The 15,687-nt window shown below is 42.7% G+C and overlaps 2 protein-coding genes across 5 annotated transcripts in view; both read left to right on the top strand.

Annotated features, from left to right (window-relative positions):
• The window catches only part of LOC124250995 (histone-lysine N-methyltransferase SETMAR-like), a 45,091-nt gene extending 44,029 nt beyond the window's left edge, over nucleotides 1-1,062 (top strand). For both annotated transcript variants that reach the window (XM_046683375.1, XM_046683374.1), the window contains 2 exons: nucleotides 41-375; nucleotides 870-1,062. In XM_046683375.1, the coding sequence (XP_046539331.1) occupies nucleotides 41-375; nucleotides 870-950 (416 nt within the window). In that variant the 3' untranslated portion in view covers nucleotides 951-1,062. The remainder of the gene's footprint in view (nucleotides 1-40; nucleotides 376-869) is intronic.
• Nucleotides 1,063-14,828: 13,766 nt separating this feature from the next.
• The window catches only part of C13H16orf87 (chromosome 13 C16orf87 homolog), a 27,429-nt gene continuing 26,570 nt past the window's right edge, over nucleotides 14,829-15,687 (top strand). The window contains exon 1 of one of the 3 annotated variants that reach the window (XM_046683377.1): nucleotides 14,829-15,501. In XM_046683377.1, the coding sequence (XP_046539333.1) occupies nucleotides 15,436-15,501 (66 nt within the window). In that variant the 5' untranslated portion in view covers nucleotides 14,829-15,435. The remainder of the gene's footprint in view (nucleotides 15,502-15,687) is intronic. The other 2 variants (XR_006891660.1, XM_046683376.1) reach the window with 2 other exon arrangements.

The raw sequence follows: 15,687 nt of genomic DNA, 5'->3' as shown, positions 1-15,687 counted from the left end.
TATTTGATGATTGAGTTTTTATTATTTATTTTCTCCACAGAAGTGAACGATACCATATCTCTGAAAGATTTGCGAATACTTTTTTTATATGAATTTAAATTAGGACATAGTGCAGCCATGGCAAGTAGAAACATCAATTCTGTCTTTGGAGAAGGCTGTGTTAGTGAAAGGACTGTCCGGTGGTGGTTTGAAAAATTTCGTTCTGGTGATCTGAGTCTGAAAAATGAGCCTCGAGGGAGACCCAAATGTGTTTTAAATCAAGATAAGTTGAGAGCCATGGTGGAAGCTAACCCCAAAACAGCAATTCGAGGCCTTGCAGCTGACTTAGGAGTTTCTGCTACAACAATTTCTCGACACCTGGCTGCAATAGGAAAGGTGAAAAAATGGGACAGGTGGGTAGGTACCACACCAGTTGAGGGATGATCATCAACTGAGATGGTTAGAGATATGCTCATCCCTTAAGATTTGCAAGAGCAGAGATCTATTTTGGAGAGAATCATAAGCTTTGACAAAAAATGAAATTGAAAGTGATCTGGACAATGGTTGGATGTTGATGAAATTACCAAACATATTAAAACTATCATTGCAACAAAAAAAGGTTCTCGTAGCTGTATGATGGTCTGCAAAAAGGATATTTCATTACAGCTTTTTAACCCCGATAAAACAAACAGTAGCATCTTATTGTCAAGAAGATGAAATTATGTATCAAAAACTGATCTAAAAGCTTTCTGCATTGGTTAGCTGACATGGACCTATGCTTTTTTATGACATTTAATCACAGAAATAACAAACCACCATAGGGAAGTTAACTGAATTGGGCTAAGAAATTTTGCTACATCCATCATACTCACCTGACCTTTTTTCAGCAGATTACCACCTTTTCATCATTTGGAACTCTTTCTGAGAAACAGAATGTTCTCCCATTAAGAAGGAGTAATTGGAGGATTTGAAGAAGTTTTTTTCTTTTTTTTTTTTTTGGTGAGGAAGATTCGCCCTGACCTAACATTGGTTGCCAATCCTCCTGTTTTTGCTGGAGGAAGCTTGTCCCTGAGCTAACATCTGTGCCAGACTTACTCTGTTTTGTATGTGGGATGCCACCACAGCATGGCTCAATGAGCGGTGTGCAGGTCCACACTCAGGATCTGAACCTGCGAACCCCAGGCCACCGAAGCAGAGTGCATAAACTTAACTGCTATGCCACTGGGCTGGCCCCTTGAGTAAATTTTAACAATGCTGAATTTCACAAATATGGTATATGTCATTTAATATTTGGGAAAATTTGTCATTTTGGGAAAGCAGTTAATGCTAACAGTGCATATTTTGGTTGAATAAAGCTTTTCTTTTTCTCAAAAATAGAACATTTTCATTTTGACCTACAAAAAGCCAGTTTCATATGGTTCAACCTGATACTTCCCCAGACCCTATCAGAGCATGAAGACTGAAAAGGTACCTGAGGCACCTAAGGAAAACTGCAAGCTGCTCCTGCGTTTCGGGGTTTTTCATTGGGGGAATGTGGAGCAACCCAAAGTGTATGTGTGTGTGAGAGATGCTTAGGAGTCAGTCATGCGAAGATCTGAGTCAAGAGCATTCCAAGCAGATGAGCAGCCTCATCAAAGGTCTCAGACTCTCAGAAAATATGTTTTTCATTTTTTTTTCTGAGGAAGATTTGCCTCACGCTAATGTCTGTAGCCAGTCTTCCTCCTTTTGCTCGAGGAAGGTTCACCCTGAGCTAATATCTGTGCCCATCTTCCTCTTTATTGTATGTGGGTCGCCGCCACAGCTTGGTAACCAATGAGTGGCGTAGGTCTGTGCCCGGGAACCAAACACGGGTCGCTGAAGTGGAGTGCACTGAACTTAACTACTAGGCCATAGAGCTGGCCCCAGAAAGTATTTTTTGAATAAAGAAATGAAAGCACGTAACATCAAAAGCTAAGCATACAGTAGACGTGGGTCAGTGGTGCTTTTGGATGACAATACTTACCCCATCACATAGAGCCAGTCCCTTCTTTCGTATGTTTTCCAATCTGCTTCTATGTTTTTAAAAAGTACAGGTGACTGATCAGAAACCATAATTAATGGCCTTTTGATGATTTCGTAGCTAGATTGCAGTTACTCTTTCTGGCATCCAGGAATTCAGTTGGGGTAAAAATATTGGGATGGTCCTCTTCCTGCCTCTCTCCTTCTTGACAACCTGCTATGTCTATTCCATGAAGGAGAGGAGAGTAAAGGAATCCTAAGAGGTAAGAAGTGAAAGAAGAACATCCTGGAATGGCTCTTACCTAGAGAGAGAGAGAGTAAAAGAGAGAGAGAAAGAAGAGAGAGACAGAAGGGAGGGAGGGAGGATGGAATGAAAATCCCCTAAAGTAGCACTGACCATGAGCCCAAGGAGTAAAACTATGGGATGCTTTACTGCAAATTAAAAAAAAAAATTCCTTCTTTTGGGTATAAGCAGCCCAGTACTATGACACAAGGCTTGGTGAGCAGTTTATAGGATGCTTTCAGTCCTAATTTACTCCCTTGATTGTATGCCCTGGTCTGGAGTCACCTGCTCATTTTACTGTTGCATTCTTGGGTTTGTCAAGGAATCTACTCAATGTTTCTGTGGACTCTTGCTTACTCCTAAGAGAGTGAAGCTTCTGATTTAGCTCAGACTGATAGGGTAACAGGGCTAAGACCAGGAGTGTAGGAAGGATTTTATTTCAAAGGCAGCACAAGGGTGAGGCTAAATGGTCACAGAAGGCGAGAGCAGTGGCTTGGCCAATATGCAAGAAAGTGATGTTGTATAGTTACTTTGTCTGGACGGTAGTTGTTTTATGGCCATCCAGCCATCCCTCAATTCTCAGACCTCTTGTCAGACTTCAAGAGCTGGATACTAGACTTTGGTCTAAAACAATCAGTGGATATCCTTGTCCAGCCAAGTAAGTGGTTTGGGGAAACCCAAACAGAAGCAGTGAAATGTGATGAGACAGGGAAAGGAGCAGATAGAGGATGTGGAATTATCCTAGCGATTTCCCTTATCACCTCCAAAAAGGGGTGTAGACCTGAGAGACAGAAATGGGCCCTATGGTTCTTGTGAGCACCTGGATCCAGCTGTGCCTGTAACTGGTACTACTGTTAGTGTCTTTTGGTTATGTGAGCCAGTGTTTATGTGAGCCCTTTTTGCTTAAGCCATTTTGAATTGAGCTTTTAATTTTGGCAGAAGAAAGATTCCTGACCGATAGGCTCCCTGACCCTTACTTTACTTAACAGTAAAATGGGGCTCATGATACCACTTTGCAGGGTTTGGGGAGGAAGAGGGACAATTAATGTAAAACACAGGCACAGAGTAGATGCCCAGTACATTAGTATTTAATCCTGTGAGAGGGAAAAGCAAAGGAGGCACAGCAAGGCGTGGGACACCTCTGTGCCCAGCGCAGGCCAGTTGCGCTGAGTTCACTGCTCAGCGAAGGCTGGTACCTGGCTTGGACTGTCCAGAGGTACCCAGCTATAAAGGAAGGCTGGCCTCTCGAGTTGCTTTGAGCCTGTGGCTTTTCTGCAGTGAGTGCTCTCTGACTGAGTACATTATTGGCCATGCAGGAGGAAAAGGACAAAGATGAGGCTTCTCACCCTCTGTGTCTTTACTTTGGCAGTTATTTGTATCTCTTTCTCTTTTGTTTAATCAGAGACTACTCCTTTTTGGAAATATGGAATGTAAATGTTATGAACAGAATCAACACACAATGACTACATTTTCATCATTGTGATGGTCATCTTCCCATTGCCTTGGAAAGTAGGAACAACAGCTTTAAATTTATAACTCTTTAATTTAGGAGCTATATTGGATTTTCAAGAAAAATGAGACGTTTTATACACACAAAGACCTGCCAACCATCTCAGTGCCCTCATTTGCCTTCCCTAGAAAAGAAGGAAAAGCTTTAAAAGGCTCCTTGGTAGAAACTTTGGTTTGAGTGTCAAAATAGAGTGGAGGGGCCGGCCCCATGGCCGAGTGGTTAAGTTTGCATGCTCTGCTTTGGCAGCCCAGGGTTTTCGCCAGTTCGGATCCTGGCATGGACATGGCACCTCTCATCAAGCCATGCTGAGGCGGCGTCCCACATGCCAACTAGAAGGATCCACAACTAAAATATACAACTATGTACTGGGGGCTTTGGGAGAAAAATGAAAAATAAAATCTTTAAAAGAAATTAAAAAAAACAGAGTGGAGATAGAGGCCCCCCACCACATCTCCCTGAAGTAGCTTGGGCCCTAATTATAAAATAGGAGTAAAAAATGGCTTTGAATAGCCATTTTGGTTTATTAAGTACATAACACCTGTTGTTAAAGAAGTGCTGCCTGTGCTAATTGCTTATTGTGCGACTAGAGCACCTGCAGCCACTGTAACAGTACGCGTGAAGGATCCTGAGCAAAGGTAGAAATAGCATCGAAAGCCAGTGGAAAGTGGATTCTTCTAGTACCAGTCCTCAGTGTGTTGGATTCTCTCTTGCTCTTTCTATTTGTGTTTCAGCCACAATAGCCTCTGTTCACTTCCTTTAACCTCAGCTAATTTGCCCATGCTGTTCTTTCTGTCTGAATATTTGCTACTCCTCTTCACCTCGTTAACTCTACCCATCATGCATATTTCCTCCAGGAAGTCTTGCCTGATTGTCCCAGCCCACCACGGGTCAGGCCACCTTGCTAATGGTCTTAGAGCCCCAGTATGGTTTCTTCATAATTGTGAGCACAGTGGTTATATATTTATTTGTGTGATAGAATGTGTTTCTCAGTCTTCTCTGTTAGATTATAAGATTCACAGCAGAGACTTTGTTTTGCTCATAAGATCGTACCCCTATCAAAAGCACAAGGTCCAGCACGAAGTAGGAATGAGTAAATGTTCATTAAATGAATGAGTAAGTGTTAGGGCCAGTTTCATCCACTTTGTAGAAAACCTTTGTTTTGGTATCCGTGTAAGTAAGGAATGTGTTTGACAACAAATAATTGAAAACTTAGTGAACAGTGGCTTAAATAAATAGGTTCTGTTTCCTAAAACTTAGGAAAATTTTCAAACATACAAAATACTTGAATTTTACAGGGAACACCTGTATGCCAACCACCTAGACTGTACCATTGACATATTACTATACTTGTTTTATCACTTCTCTACCCATGTAGCCATCCTTTTTTTTTTGATGCATTTCAATGTAAGTTGCAGCCATTAGCACATTTCACCCTAGATAGCTGAGCATACATATTCTTACCTAGAGTTTGCTGTTTGCTTAAGGTTCTTGTTGAGATAAAATTTAAATTCAATAAAATGCCCAAATCTTGAGTATACTCTTCAGTATATTTTGGCAAATGCAAACACTTGTGTAACACAAACTCCTCTTAAGATACAGACTATCCAGGCGGGCCCCATGGCTGAGTGGTTAAGTTCGCATGCTCCGCTGCAGGCGGCCCAGTGTTTCGTTGGTTCGAATCCTGGGCGCGGACAGGGCACTGCTCATCAAACCATGCTGAGGCAGCGTCCCACATGCCACAACTAGAAAGACCCACAACGAAGAATATACAACTGTGTACTGGGGGGCTTTGGGGAGAAAAAGGAAAAAATAAAATCTTTAAAAAAAAAAAAAGATACAGACTATTACCATCAGCCCAGAAAGTTCCCTCATACCCATTTTCATTTTATCCCTGTTCAAGAACTGCATTTAAATGGAATTGTACAGTATGTGCTCTTTTATGTAAGACTTCTTTTACTAAGCATAATGTTTTTCAAATTCATCCACTTTGTTGCATTTATCAATAATTTCTTCCTTTTAAAAGCTGATTAGTACTCCCTTAAATGAATATACCACAATGTGTTGTTTGTCTAATTACCTGTTTGAGAGACATCTGTAGGGGTTTTTTTTGCCCCCCAGTTTGGGCCTATTATGAATAAAGCTGTTATGAATATTCTTGCACATGTCATTTTGTGGACATGTTTTTATTTCTCTTGGATACATACCTAAGATAGGAAATACTGGGCCATAGATTATTTTATACTTAGTTTTCCTAGACCTTTTTCTAAAGTTATTACACCATTTTATCCCCCTTTCACTAAGATTTGATGTTATTAGTCTTTTTAGTTTTATCTATTCTGGTGGGCTTTGAGCTGTATCTTACTTGGAGCAATTTTTTTCCTTTCACATTATAAGGAATCTAAGGAGGCAGGCCAAAGCTGAGGCAGCTACTCAATAATGGTGTCAGGGACCCAGTCACTTTCTCACTTTCTGTTCATTATTCTTAGTGGCTGATCATAATTCTGTGCATGTCACCTGGGGCAGACAGCCTCTAAAATGGCTCCCAGTGATCCTCGCCTCTGGCTCCTCTTGCCCTTGTGTAATCCCCTCTCATTGAGTGTGGGCTGGCCTTCGTGATGTGCTTCAAACAGAATGCAGCAGAGCTGATGGGATGCCATTGCTGCAATTAAGTTATAAAACAACATGGCTGCTTATATATGGTGATGGATACAAATTAGACTGTTGGTGGTGAGCATGATGCAGTCCATACAGAATACTGACAAATAATAATGTACACCTGAAATCTCACAGTTATAAACCATTATGACCTCAATAAAATCAAAAAAACGCACAAACTTTCCAAACACACAGAAAATAGAACAATATCAGACATCCATTACCTAGATTTAACAATGTATATTTGAACCAATTAACACAGTAGTTCTTCCAAAAGAAAAAAAGAATGGCTTCTGTCGTGCATGTTCTCTCTCATTCTTTTTCGGATCAGTCATTATCTAGGGGAAGTTGGTTGCCATGTTGCAAGGCAGCTCTGTGAAGAGCCCAAGTAATGAGAGACTGGGGCCTGCCAACAATCAAATGAGTGAACTTAGAAGTGGATCTCTCCCTCGTGGAGGATGCAGATGAAATTGCAGAACCACACCGGGATTTCTGACCCACAGAAGCAGGGATAATAAGTGTTGTTTTAAGCCACTAAGTCTTAGGGTCATTTGTTATGTAACAATAGATAACTATTACAGCACCTCTTTGTCTCATTGTCATAAGATGGCTGCTGTACCTTCAGGGCCTCATGTTCATGCTCCAGAGAGTAAGAAAAACTGTGGAAAGCAAAGGACAATGAGAGTTTTTTTAAACAAATCTGTTCATTTTTATCAGGAACTCAGAACTTTTCCAAAAATCTCACTCAACAGACTTTGGTTTATATCTTATTGGCCAGAGATAACGCCACATAACCACTCCTAGTTAGGAGGTGGCTAGAAAGGGGGGCGGGACCTGGATGGAGATTGCGTCAGTCAACTGTCAGCGTCTGCCATGTTAACCATCTCAAAAACCCCACAGAGGAGTGAGGTCAGCATCAGGGCGGGGTGGGCTTTCCCAGTAATCTCTCCCCTCCACCATACAATGAAAAAGACATTCATATTCCAACAGAGAACATCCACACAACACAAAAGGTGTCTGAGAGTCCCACAACACAAAAAACTACATAACTCAGCCATATGGCAGAGGGCAGAGAGGTGGAGCCCCCCTCAGAGGAGGCGGAACGGGTAAGAGAAAAGGTTGCTCCCTCCCCAAAAGACAGATCCGGGACTGTGGGAGGCTTCCAAGAGAGAAGGAAGGGGGGAGGGAAGGCTTGTTCATGAGCACATGGGAGATGCTCTAGGGCCCTTGTAGCCCAGGGGAGAGTCCCTACCGAGGTGGGGGTGAACTCATCAAGGCAACAGCCCAGGGGAGCACATAGCGAGGGCAGAGTGAGAAAACCCTGAGGGCATGCAGGAGAAAGCGCCCCTCCCCACCCCTGGCCCAGCACCAAGTCCAGTGCCTGGGATCTCAGCACAACACAGAGGGCCTCAGAATAGGCAGCTCTTGACCCCCACCCAGTGGTAATAGGTGATAACTGCAACCAAATAGTACCAGGAAGCGCAAAAACAGAGCCACGCGCTCTAGCAATATCAAAAATTATATTAAATCTCCAGAACAGAGAGAATATGACAAGTACCCAGAAATCAGTCCTGAAGACACAGAAATATGTAATTTAAGTGACAGAGGATTCAAAGTAGCTATCAAAAAAATCAACAAGTTAAAAGAGAATGTAGAGAAACAATTCAACAAGTTTAGGAGCTACTTCACAAAAGAGAATGAAACTATAAAGAATCAATCAGGAATATTGGAGACAAAAGACACAATGGAAGAGAAAACAAAATATGGATTCCCTGAACATGCGAGTGGACACCATAGAGGAACAAATCACCATAACTGAGGACAGACATGTTGAAATGCTCCAGACAGAGGAGGAGAGAGGACTAAGACTAGAAAGAAAGGAAGAAAGTCTCTGAGAAATAGCTGACTCCATTAGGAAAAGCAACATAAGAGTTATAGGTATTCAAGAGGGAGAAGAGGAGGAGAGTGGAGCAGAAAGCATGTTTAAAGAAATAATTCCAGAGACCTTCCCAAACCTAAGGAAGGAGATGGAAATCCATGTGGAAGGGCCTATCAGATCTCCTAAATGTGTCAATGTAAAAAGACCTACTGCAAGGCAGTACTAGTGAAACTGGCCAAAGTCAATGACAAAGAAAAAATACTAATGGCAGCAAGGCAGAAGAAAATAACCTACAAAGGAACCCCTATCAGGCTTTCAGCAGATTTCTCTGCAGGAGCCTTACAGGCTAGGAGAGACTGGAATGACATATTCAAATCTCTGAAGGACAAAAACTTTCAGCCAAGAATACTCTATCTAGCAAAAATATCCTTCAGCTACAATGGAGAAATAAAAACTTTACCAGATAAACAAAAGCTAAGGGAGTTTGTAGCCATGAGACCACCCCCCAACACACACACATACAAGAAATCCTCAAGAAGGCCCTCATACCTGAAAAAAGACAAAAGGGAGAAAGGGGTTACAAAGCATGGAGTAAGGAGATAGGTAGACAAAAATCAGAAAATTGTACCTATACATCAGAAGAGGTTAGCAAATAAAAATAGCATTAAAGATAAAGGGAAGGAGGGGCTGGCCCCATGGCCAAGTGGTTAATTTCGCACTCTCTGCTTCGGCAGCCCAGGGTTCCCCCGGATAAGATCCCAGGTGTGGACATGGCACTGCTCATCAGGCCATGCTGAGGCAGTCTCCCACATGCCACAACTAGAAAGACCCACAACTAAAAATACACAACTATGTACTGGGGGGCTTTGGGGAGAAGAAGGAAAAAAATTAAAGGGAAAAAAGATAAAGGGAAGGAAAACACCCAAAACAAAGATAATCTTGTCATTTTAACCACAAACTCACAACACAAGATGGAATAAGATGTGAGAAAAACAACTTAGGAGGGGAAGGGGACAGGGACTGAATCGGTTTAGTCTAAGGAAAGAAGAGGCCATCAGAACGTGGACTACCTTATCTACAAGACTTTGAATACAAACCTCATGGTAACCAATAAACAAAAAAGAACAGAGACATGAATAATATATAAGGGCAAAAGAAAGAAACACAACATAACAAACTACATAACTCAATTGATAGACCAAAACACACAGGACAAGAAAGAAAGGAAGTGCAGGAGAACCGGAAAACGAGAGAGAAAATGGCAGCATTAAGCCCTCATGCATTGATAATCACCCTCAACGTAAATGGATTGAATTCTCCAATAAAAAGACACAGAGTGGCAAGATGGATTAAAGAACAAGACCCAACAATATGCTGCCTCCAGGAAATACAGGTCAGCTCCAACAACAAACAGAGGCTTAGAGTGAAGGGATGGAAGACAATACTCCAAGCTTATGGCAAACAAAAGAAAGCAGGTGTTGCAATACTTAGACAAAGTAGACTTCAAGATAAGACAGGTAAAGAGAGACAAAGAGGGGCAGTATATAATGATCAAAGGGACACTCCACCAAGAAGAAATAACTCACATCAAGGGACAGATCATCCAGATAGAAAATCAACAAGGAAACAGTAGAATTAAATGAAAAGCTAGACCAGTTGGACTTAATAGACATATATGGAACACTCCAACCAAAAACAGCAGAAGGCACATTCTTCTCCAGTGCACACGGAGCATTCTCAAGGGCAGACCATATGTTGGGAAACAGGGCAGCCTAAATAAATTTGAGAAGATTGAAATAATAACAAGCATTGTTTCTGATCACAGTGCTGTGAAGCTAGAAATTAATTACAAGAAAAAAGCTGAGAAAGGGACAAAGATGTGGGGACTACAACATGCTATTAAACAACCAATGGATCACTGAAGAAATTAAGGGAGAAATAAAAAATTATGTGGAGACAAATGAAAAGGAAGACATACCATACGAACTCATATGGGATGCAGCAAAAGCGTTACTAAGAGGGAAATTCACTGCAATACTGGCTCACCTTAACAACCAAGAAAAGTCCCAAATGAGCAATCTGAAGTTACACCTAACTGAATTAGAAAAAGAAGAACAAACAAAGCCCAAAGTCAGCAGAAGGAGAGAAATAATAAAAATCTGGGCAGAAATAAGTGCAACTGAAATAAAAAAAGGCAGTAGAAAGGATCAATGAAACAAAGAGCTGGTTCTTTGAGAAGTAAACAAAATTGACAAACCCCTAGCCAGACTTACAAAGAAAAAAAGAGAGAAAGCTCAGATAAATGAAATTACAAATGAAAGAGGAGAAATAACACAACAGACTCCACAGAAATACACAGGACTATAAGAGAATACTATGAAAAGCTATATGCTAACAAAATGGACAATCTAGAGGAAAGAGATAAATTCTTAGACTCTTAACAACCTCTCAAAGCTGAATCAAGAAGAAATAGAGAATCTGAGTAGACGAATCACAGGTAAAGAGATTGAAACAGTAATCAAAAGCACCCCCCCCCCCCCCCAAAAAAAAAACCCCAGGACCAGATGGCTTCCCTGAAGAATTCCACCAAACTTTTGGAGAGGATTTAATACCTACCCTTCTCAAGCTATTCCAAAACATTAGGGAAGATGGAACGCTTCCTAACACATTCTACGAGGCCAGCATCACTCTGATACCAAAGCCTGACAAGGACAGCACAAAAAAGGAGAACTACAGGCCAATATCACTGACTAACATAGATGCAAAAATCCTCAACAAAATTTTGGCAACCCAACTACAGCAACTCATCAAAAAGATCATACATCGTGATCAACTGGGATTCATACCAGGGACACAGGGATGGTTCAACATCCGCACATCAATCTACGTGATACACCACATGAACAAAATGAGGAATAAAAACCACATGATCATCTCAGAAGACACAGAGAAAGCATTTGACCAGATCCAACAGCCATTTATGATAAAAACTCCTGACAAAATGGTGATAGAAGGAAATTACCTCAACATAATAAAGGCCATATATGACACACCCACAGCCAACATCATACTCAATGGGGAAAAACTGAATGCCAGCCCTCTGAGAACAGGAACAAGACAAGGATGCCCACTCTCACCCCCCTTTTATTTTTTCTGCTCTTTTCTCTCTCCAAATCCCCCCAGTATATAGTTGTGTATTTTAGTTGTCGGTCCTTCTAGTTGTGGCATCTCACCACTCTTATTCAACATAGTACTGGAGGTTTTGGCCAGAGCAATAGGTGAGAGAAAGGAATAAAAGGAATCCAAATAGGGGGTGAAGTGCTGAAACTCTCGCTGTTTGCAGACAACATGATCTTATGTATAGAAAACCCTAAAGAATCCATCAGAAAACTATTAGAAATAATTAACAACTACAGTAAAGTTGCAGGGTACAAAATCAACTTACAAAAATCAGTTGTATGTCTGTACTCTAATAACGAACTTACAAAAAGAGAACTCAAGAATACAATTCATTTACAATTGCAGCAAAAAGGATAAAGTCTCTAGGAGTAAACCTAACCACGGAAGTGAAGAACTTATACAATGAAAACTGTGAGACGTTATTGAAAGAAATAGATGATGACATAACAAGACAGCAAAAGATTCCATGCACATGGATTGGAAGAATAAACATAGTTAAAATGTCCATACTACCCAAAGCAATCTACAGATTCAATGCAATCCCAATCAGAATCCCAATGACATTCTTCAGGGAAACAGAACAAAGAATCCTAAAATTCATATGGGGCAACCAAAGACCCCGAATTGCTAAAGCAATCCTGAGAAAAAGAGAACAAAGCTGGACGCATCACAATCCCTGACTTCAAAATGTACTACAAAGCCATAGTAATCAAAACAGCATGGTACTGGTACAAAAACAGGCACCCAGATCAATGGAACAGAACTGAAAGTCCAGAAATAAAACAGCACATCTACGGACAGTTAATCTTTAACAAAGGTGCCAAGAACATAGAATGGAAAAGAGATAGTCTCTTCAATAAATGGTGTCGGGAAATCTGGACAGCCACATGCAAAAGAATGAAAGTAGACCATTATCTCACACCATACACAAAAATAAACTCAAGATGGATCAAAGACCTGAAATAAGTCCTGAAACCATAAAACTCCTGGAAGAAAACATAGGTAGTACATTCTTTGATATTGAACTTAAAAGATCTTTTTGAATACCATGTCTTCTCACACAAGGGAAACTAAAGAAAAAATAAGCAAGTGGGACTTCATCAAAGAGCTTCTGCAAGGCAAAAGAAACTAGGATCGAAACAGAAAGACACCAACTGGGAGAAAATATTTGCAAATCATATATCCGACAAGGGGTTAAACTCCATAATATAAGGAACTCACATAACAACAAAAAAACAAACAGCCCGATCAAAACATGGGTAGAGGATATGAACAGACATTTTTCCAAAGAAGACATACAGATGGCCAATAAACACATGAAAAGATGCTCAACATCACTAACCATCAGGGAAATGCAGATGAAAACTACACTAAGATACCACTATACCCCTGTTAAAATGAGTTTAATCACTAAGACTAAAAATAGCAAATGTTGGAGAGGGTATGGAGAAAAGGGAACCCTCATACACTGCTGGTGGGAGTGCAAACTGGTGCAGCCAGTACGGAAAACAGATGGGGGTTCCTCCAAAAACTAAAAAGAGAACTACCATATGACTCAGCCATCCCACTCCTGGGTATCTACCCAAACCACTTGAAATCAACAATCCAAAGTAACATATGCATCCCTATGTTCATCGCAGCACTATCACAATAGCCAAGACATGGAAACAATCCAAGTGCCCATTGACCGATGACTGGATAAAGAAGGTGTGGTACATATATACAATGGAATACTGCTGAGCCATAAAAAAAAGACAAAATCATCCCATTTGCAACAACATGGCTGGACCTGGAGGCTACTATGCTAAGCGGAATAAGCCAGACTGAGAAAGACAAACAGCATATGACTTCACTCCTATGTGGCCTATAAACAAGCACATGGACAAAGAACAGTTTCGTGGTTACCAGGGAAGGGGTGGGGGAGGGCACGGGGTGAAAGGGAGCACTGACGTGGTGACAGAGCAGAAATAACGTACAACTGACATTTCACAATGATGTAAACTATTATGAACTCAATAAAAAATAAAATCCACAGAGTTAAAGACCTCTTCCTTAACACCCGCTCCGGCGTTCTTGAGAGATTTCCAGAAAAAAGACCAATTCAAATGAAACTTTCAGAAAACTGCTCAGGGTCTGGATGGTAGGGCCTGGGGTTCCTGATTCATGCCTCACGCTGTTCTCTTGGGAAAACTGAGGTACAATCTTCTGTTACTTATATTCCTCCAGTCCTTTGCAATAGACACTTGAGAGTCATCCTGGAAATGTCCCTGACCACCCTCCCTCCTCCAGCAAAATAGCTCCTCAAGTTTTGCTAATATAATGGCCTTCATATTTTTATAATTATGTCCCTCTCTTTTACTGTCTTTCCTCTCCCCTTGGCTCAGGCCTAATACCTGAGGCAGTTTGCTGGGCCAGGTATTCTCAACTTCAAATCTATCCTGTTACTCCCGAACTTATAATCCTTATTGCCCCCATTGTCCTCAGGATGAAGCCCAAACTCCTTCCCACGGTAGCAAAGATCCTCTATAGATGAATATGGCCCACCTCTCCAGCCTTGACTCTTTGCCCTGCACTTGGGTACCCAGAACAGCAAACTGTTGATCTCCCTGCCTTTGATTACACTGTCCCAGCTGCCTGGTAGGTCTTCACCTGTGATTGGGAGGGTCCACCTGACGTCCTCAGAGATTTAGCTTTGGACAAGTCTTCCAGAAAGCCTTCTAGGACCTCAACTCCCTCAGCACTGGGTCTAGTGGCCTCCTTAGCAGCTGTGTACTAATCGTTTTCCCTTTTAGGGGGGAAAAGGTCATATTAGGTTGACCTGGTAGAAAATTCAACTAATACAATTGGATTTGGAATGAAAAATACGTCTCCCTCCAATCCCTGCCCTCCAGTTTCTTTTCCAGTTTTTTCATGCACATGCAAGCGGAAATCTATTTTCATATTACGTTTGCAAAATTTTAAACAAGATGTTCTGTACCTTGTTTTTCCAATTAACACTGTATTTTTGAGATTATATTACTTCCATATAGATCTATCTCATTCTTTTGCAGAGCTGCTGTGATATTCTGTTGTATGCATACCTTAATTTGCTCAATTTGTTGATGGACGCTTCGGCTGTTTCTGATTTTTGCTATGAGAATCAATGCTGTAAAGTGAAACATCTTCACACAAATGGATTTGAGCACAGGTGGGGAATATCTTTTCTTCAGATTCTTAGTGGTGCGATTGCTAGATCAAAGGCTAGGTGGATTTTAAATTTTGATATAACACTCTATAGTCATCTGATTTACTGTTTCCATCAGCAGCCCAACTCCGCTGTATTCAAATATTAGGCCGTTTACACCACTAGACTGCGTGTTTTTTCACCTTTATTATTAACATTTGTCTGGCAGAATTAGCCCTCAAATATTTGACTTAACGAATTCTACATCTGGTAGCGCCGAGTCCAGGCCTTGGCATAGAGCAATCTCATCATATGCCTATTACAATTCCTCAGTGGTTAGACTTGCAAACAGTTATTGAGGTGTATTAGATGCCAGGGTTCACCTGCCACCTCCTCCTGCACGGCTGTTTTCCGTCCTCCCGGGGAGGGGGCGTGGCCAGCACCACGGCCCGCCCTATCTGTGCACTCGTTGGTCCAGCCCGACGCCCGTTACTGCCGAGGCCCGCCCAAACCACGCCCCCGCGGAGCGCGCCGGGCCGAGAGAAGGTGTAGCCATTGTCCCGCCGGTCGAGCCAGACCGTCTGCTCTCGTGAGAATTGGGGCGCGCTCGGAGACTCGCACGGCCCGCGGTCGCGCGCAGCCCCGCCCCCCCGGCACGCAGGCCCCGCGCGAGCTCGCGCACGCGCGCACCCGCCAGGGCCTCGGGCTGGCCCGCGAGGACTGGCGGGCGGAGAGCGGGCCGCTGAGGTGCGGGGGAGGAGCCCGAGCCGCCGCCGGCGCCGAGGAGCATGTCTGCAAGTCGGGCCAAGAAAGTGAAGATGGCCACCAAATCGTGCCCCGAGTGCGACCAACAGGTGGGCGTCGGGGCCGGGCGCGCGGGCCGGGGGCGGCCGTTGGCCGTGGAGAGCCCTCGCCGGGGCGCCGGGCCGGGCGGGCGGGCGGGGGCTCGGTGGCCGCGGGCGGGCCGGGCGGGCGAGGGCTCTGTCGTGCGGCCGCCGCGCAGGCCGGGCCGGGCTGGGTGTGCGGGCCGTGGCGGGGCC

The sequence above is a fragment of the Equus quagga genome, chromosome 13 (assembly GCF_021613505.1).
Source record: "Equus quagga isolate Etosha38 chromosome 13, UCLA_HA_Equagga_1.0, whole genome shotgun sequence".
Taxonomy (NCBI): Eukaryota; Metazoa; Chordata; class Mammalia; order Perissodactyla; family Equidae; genus Equus; species Equus quagga.
Note: the sequence above shows the minus strand (reverse complement) of the source record. Positions and strands in the feature narration are given on the sequence as shown.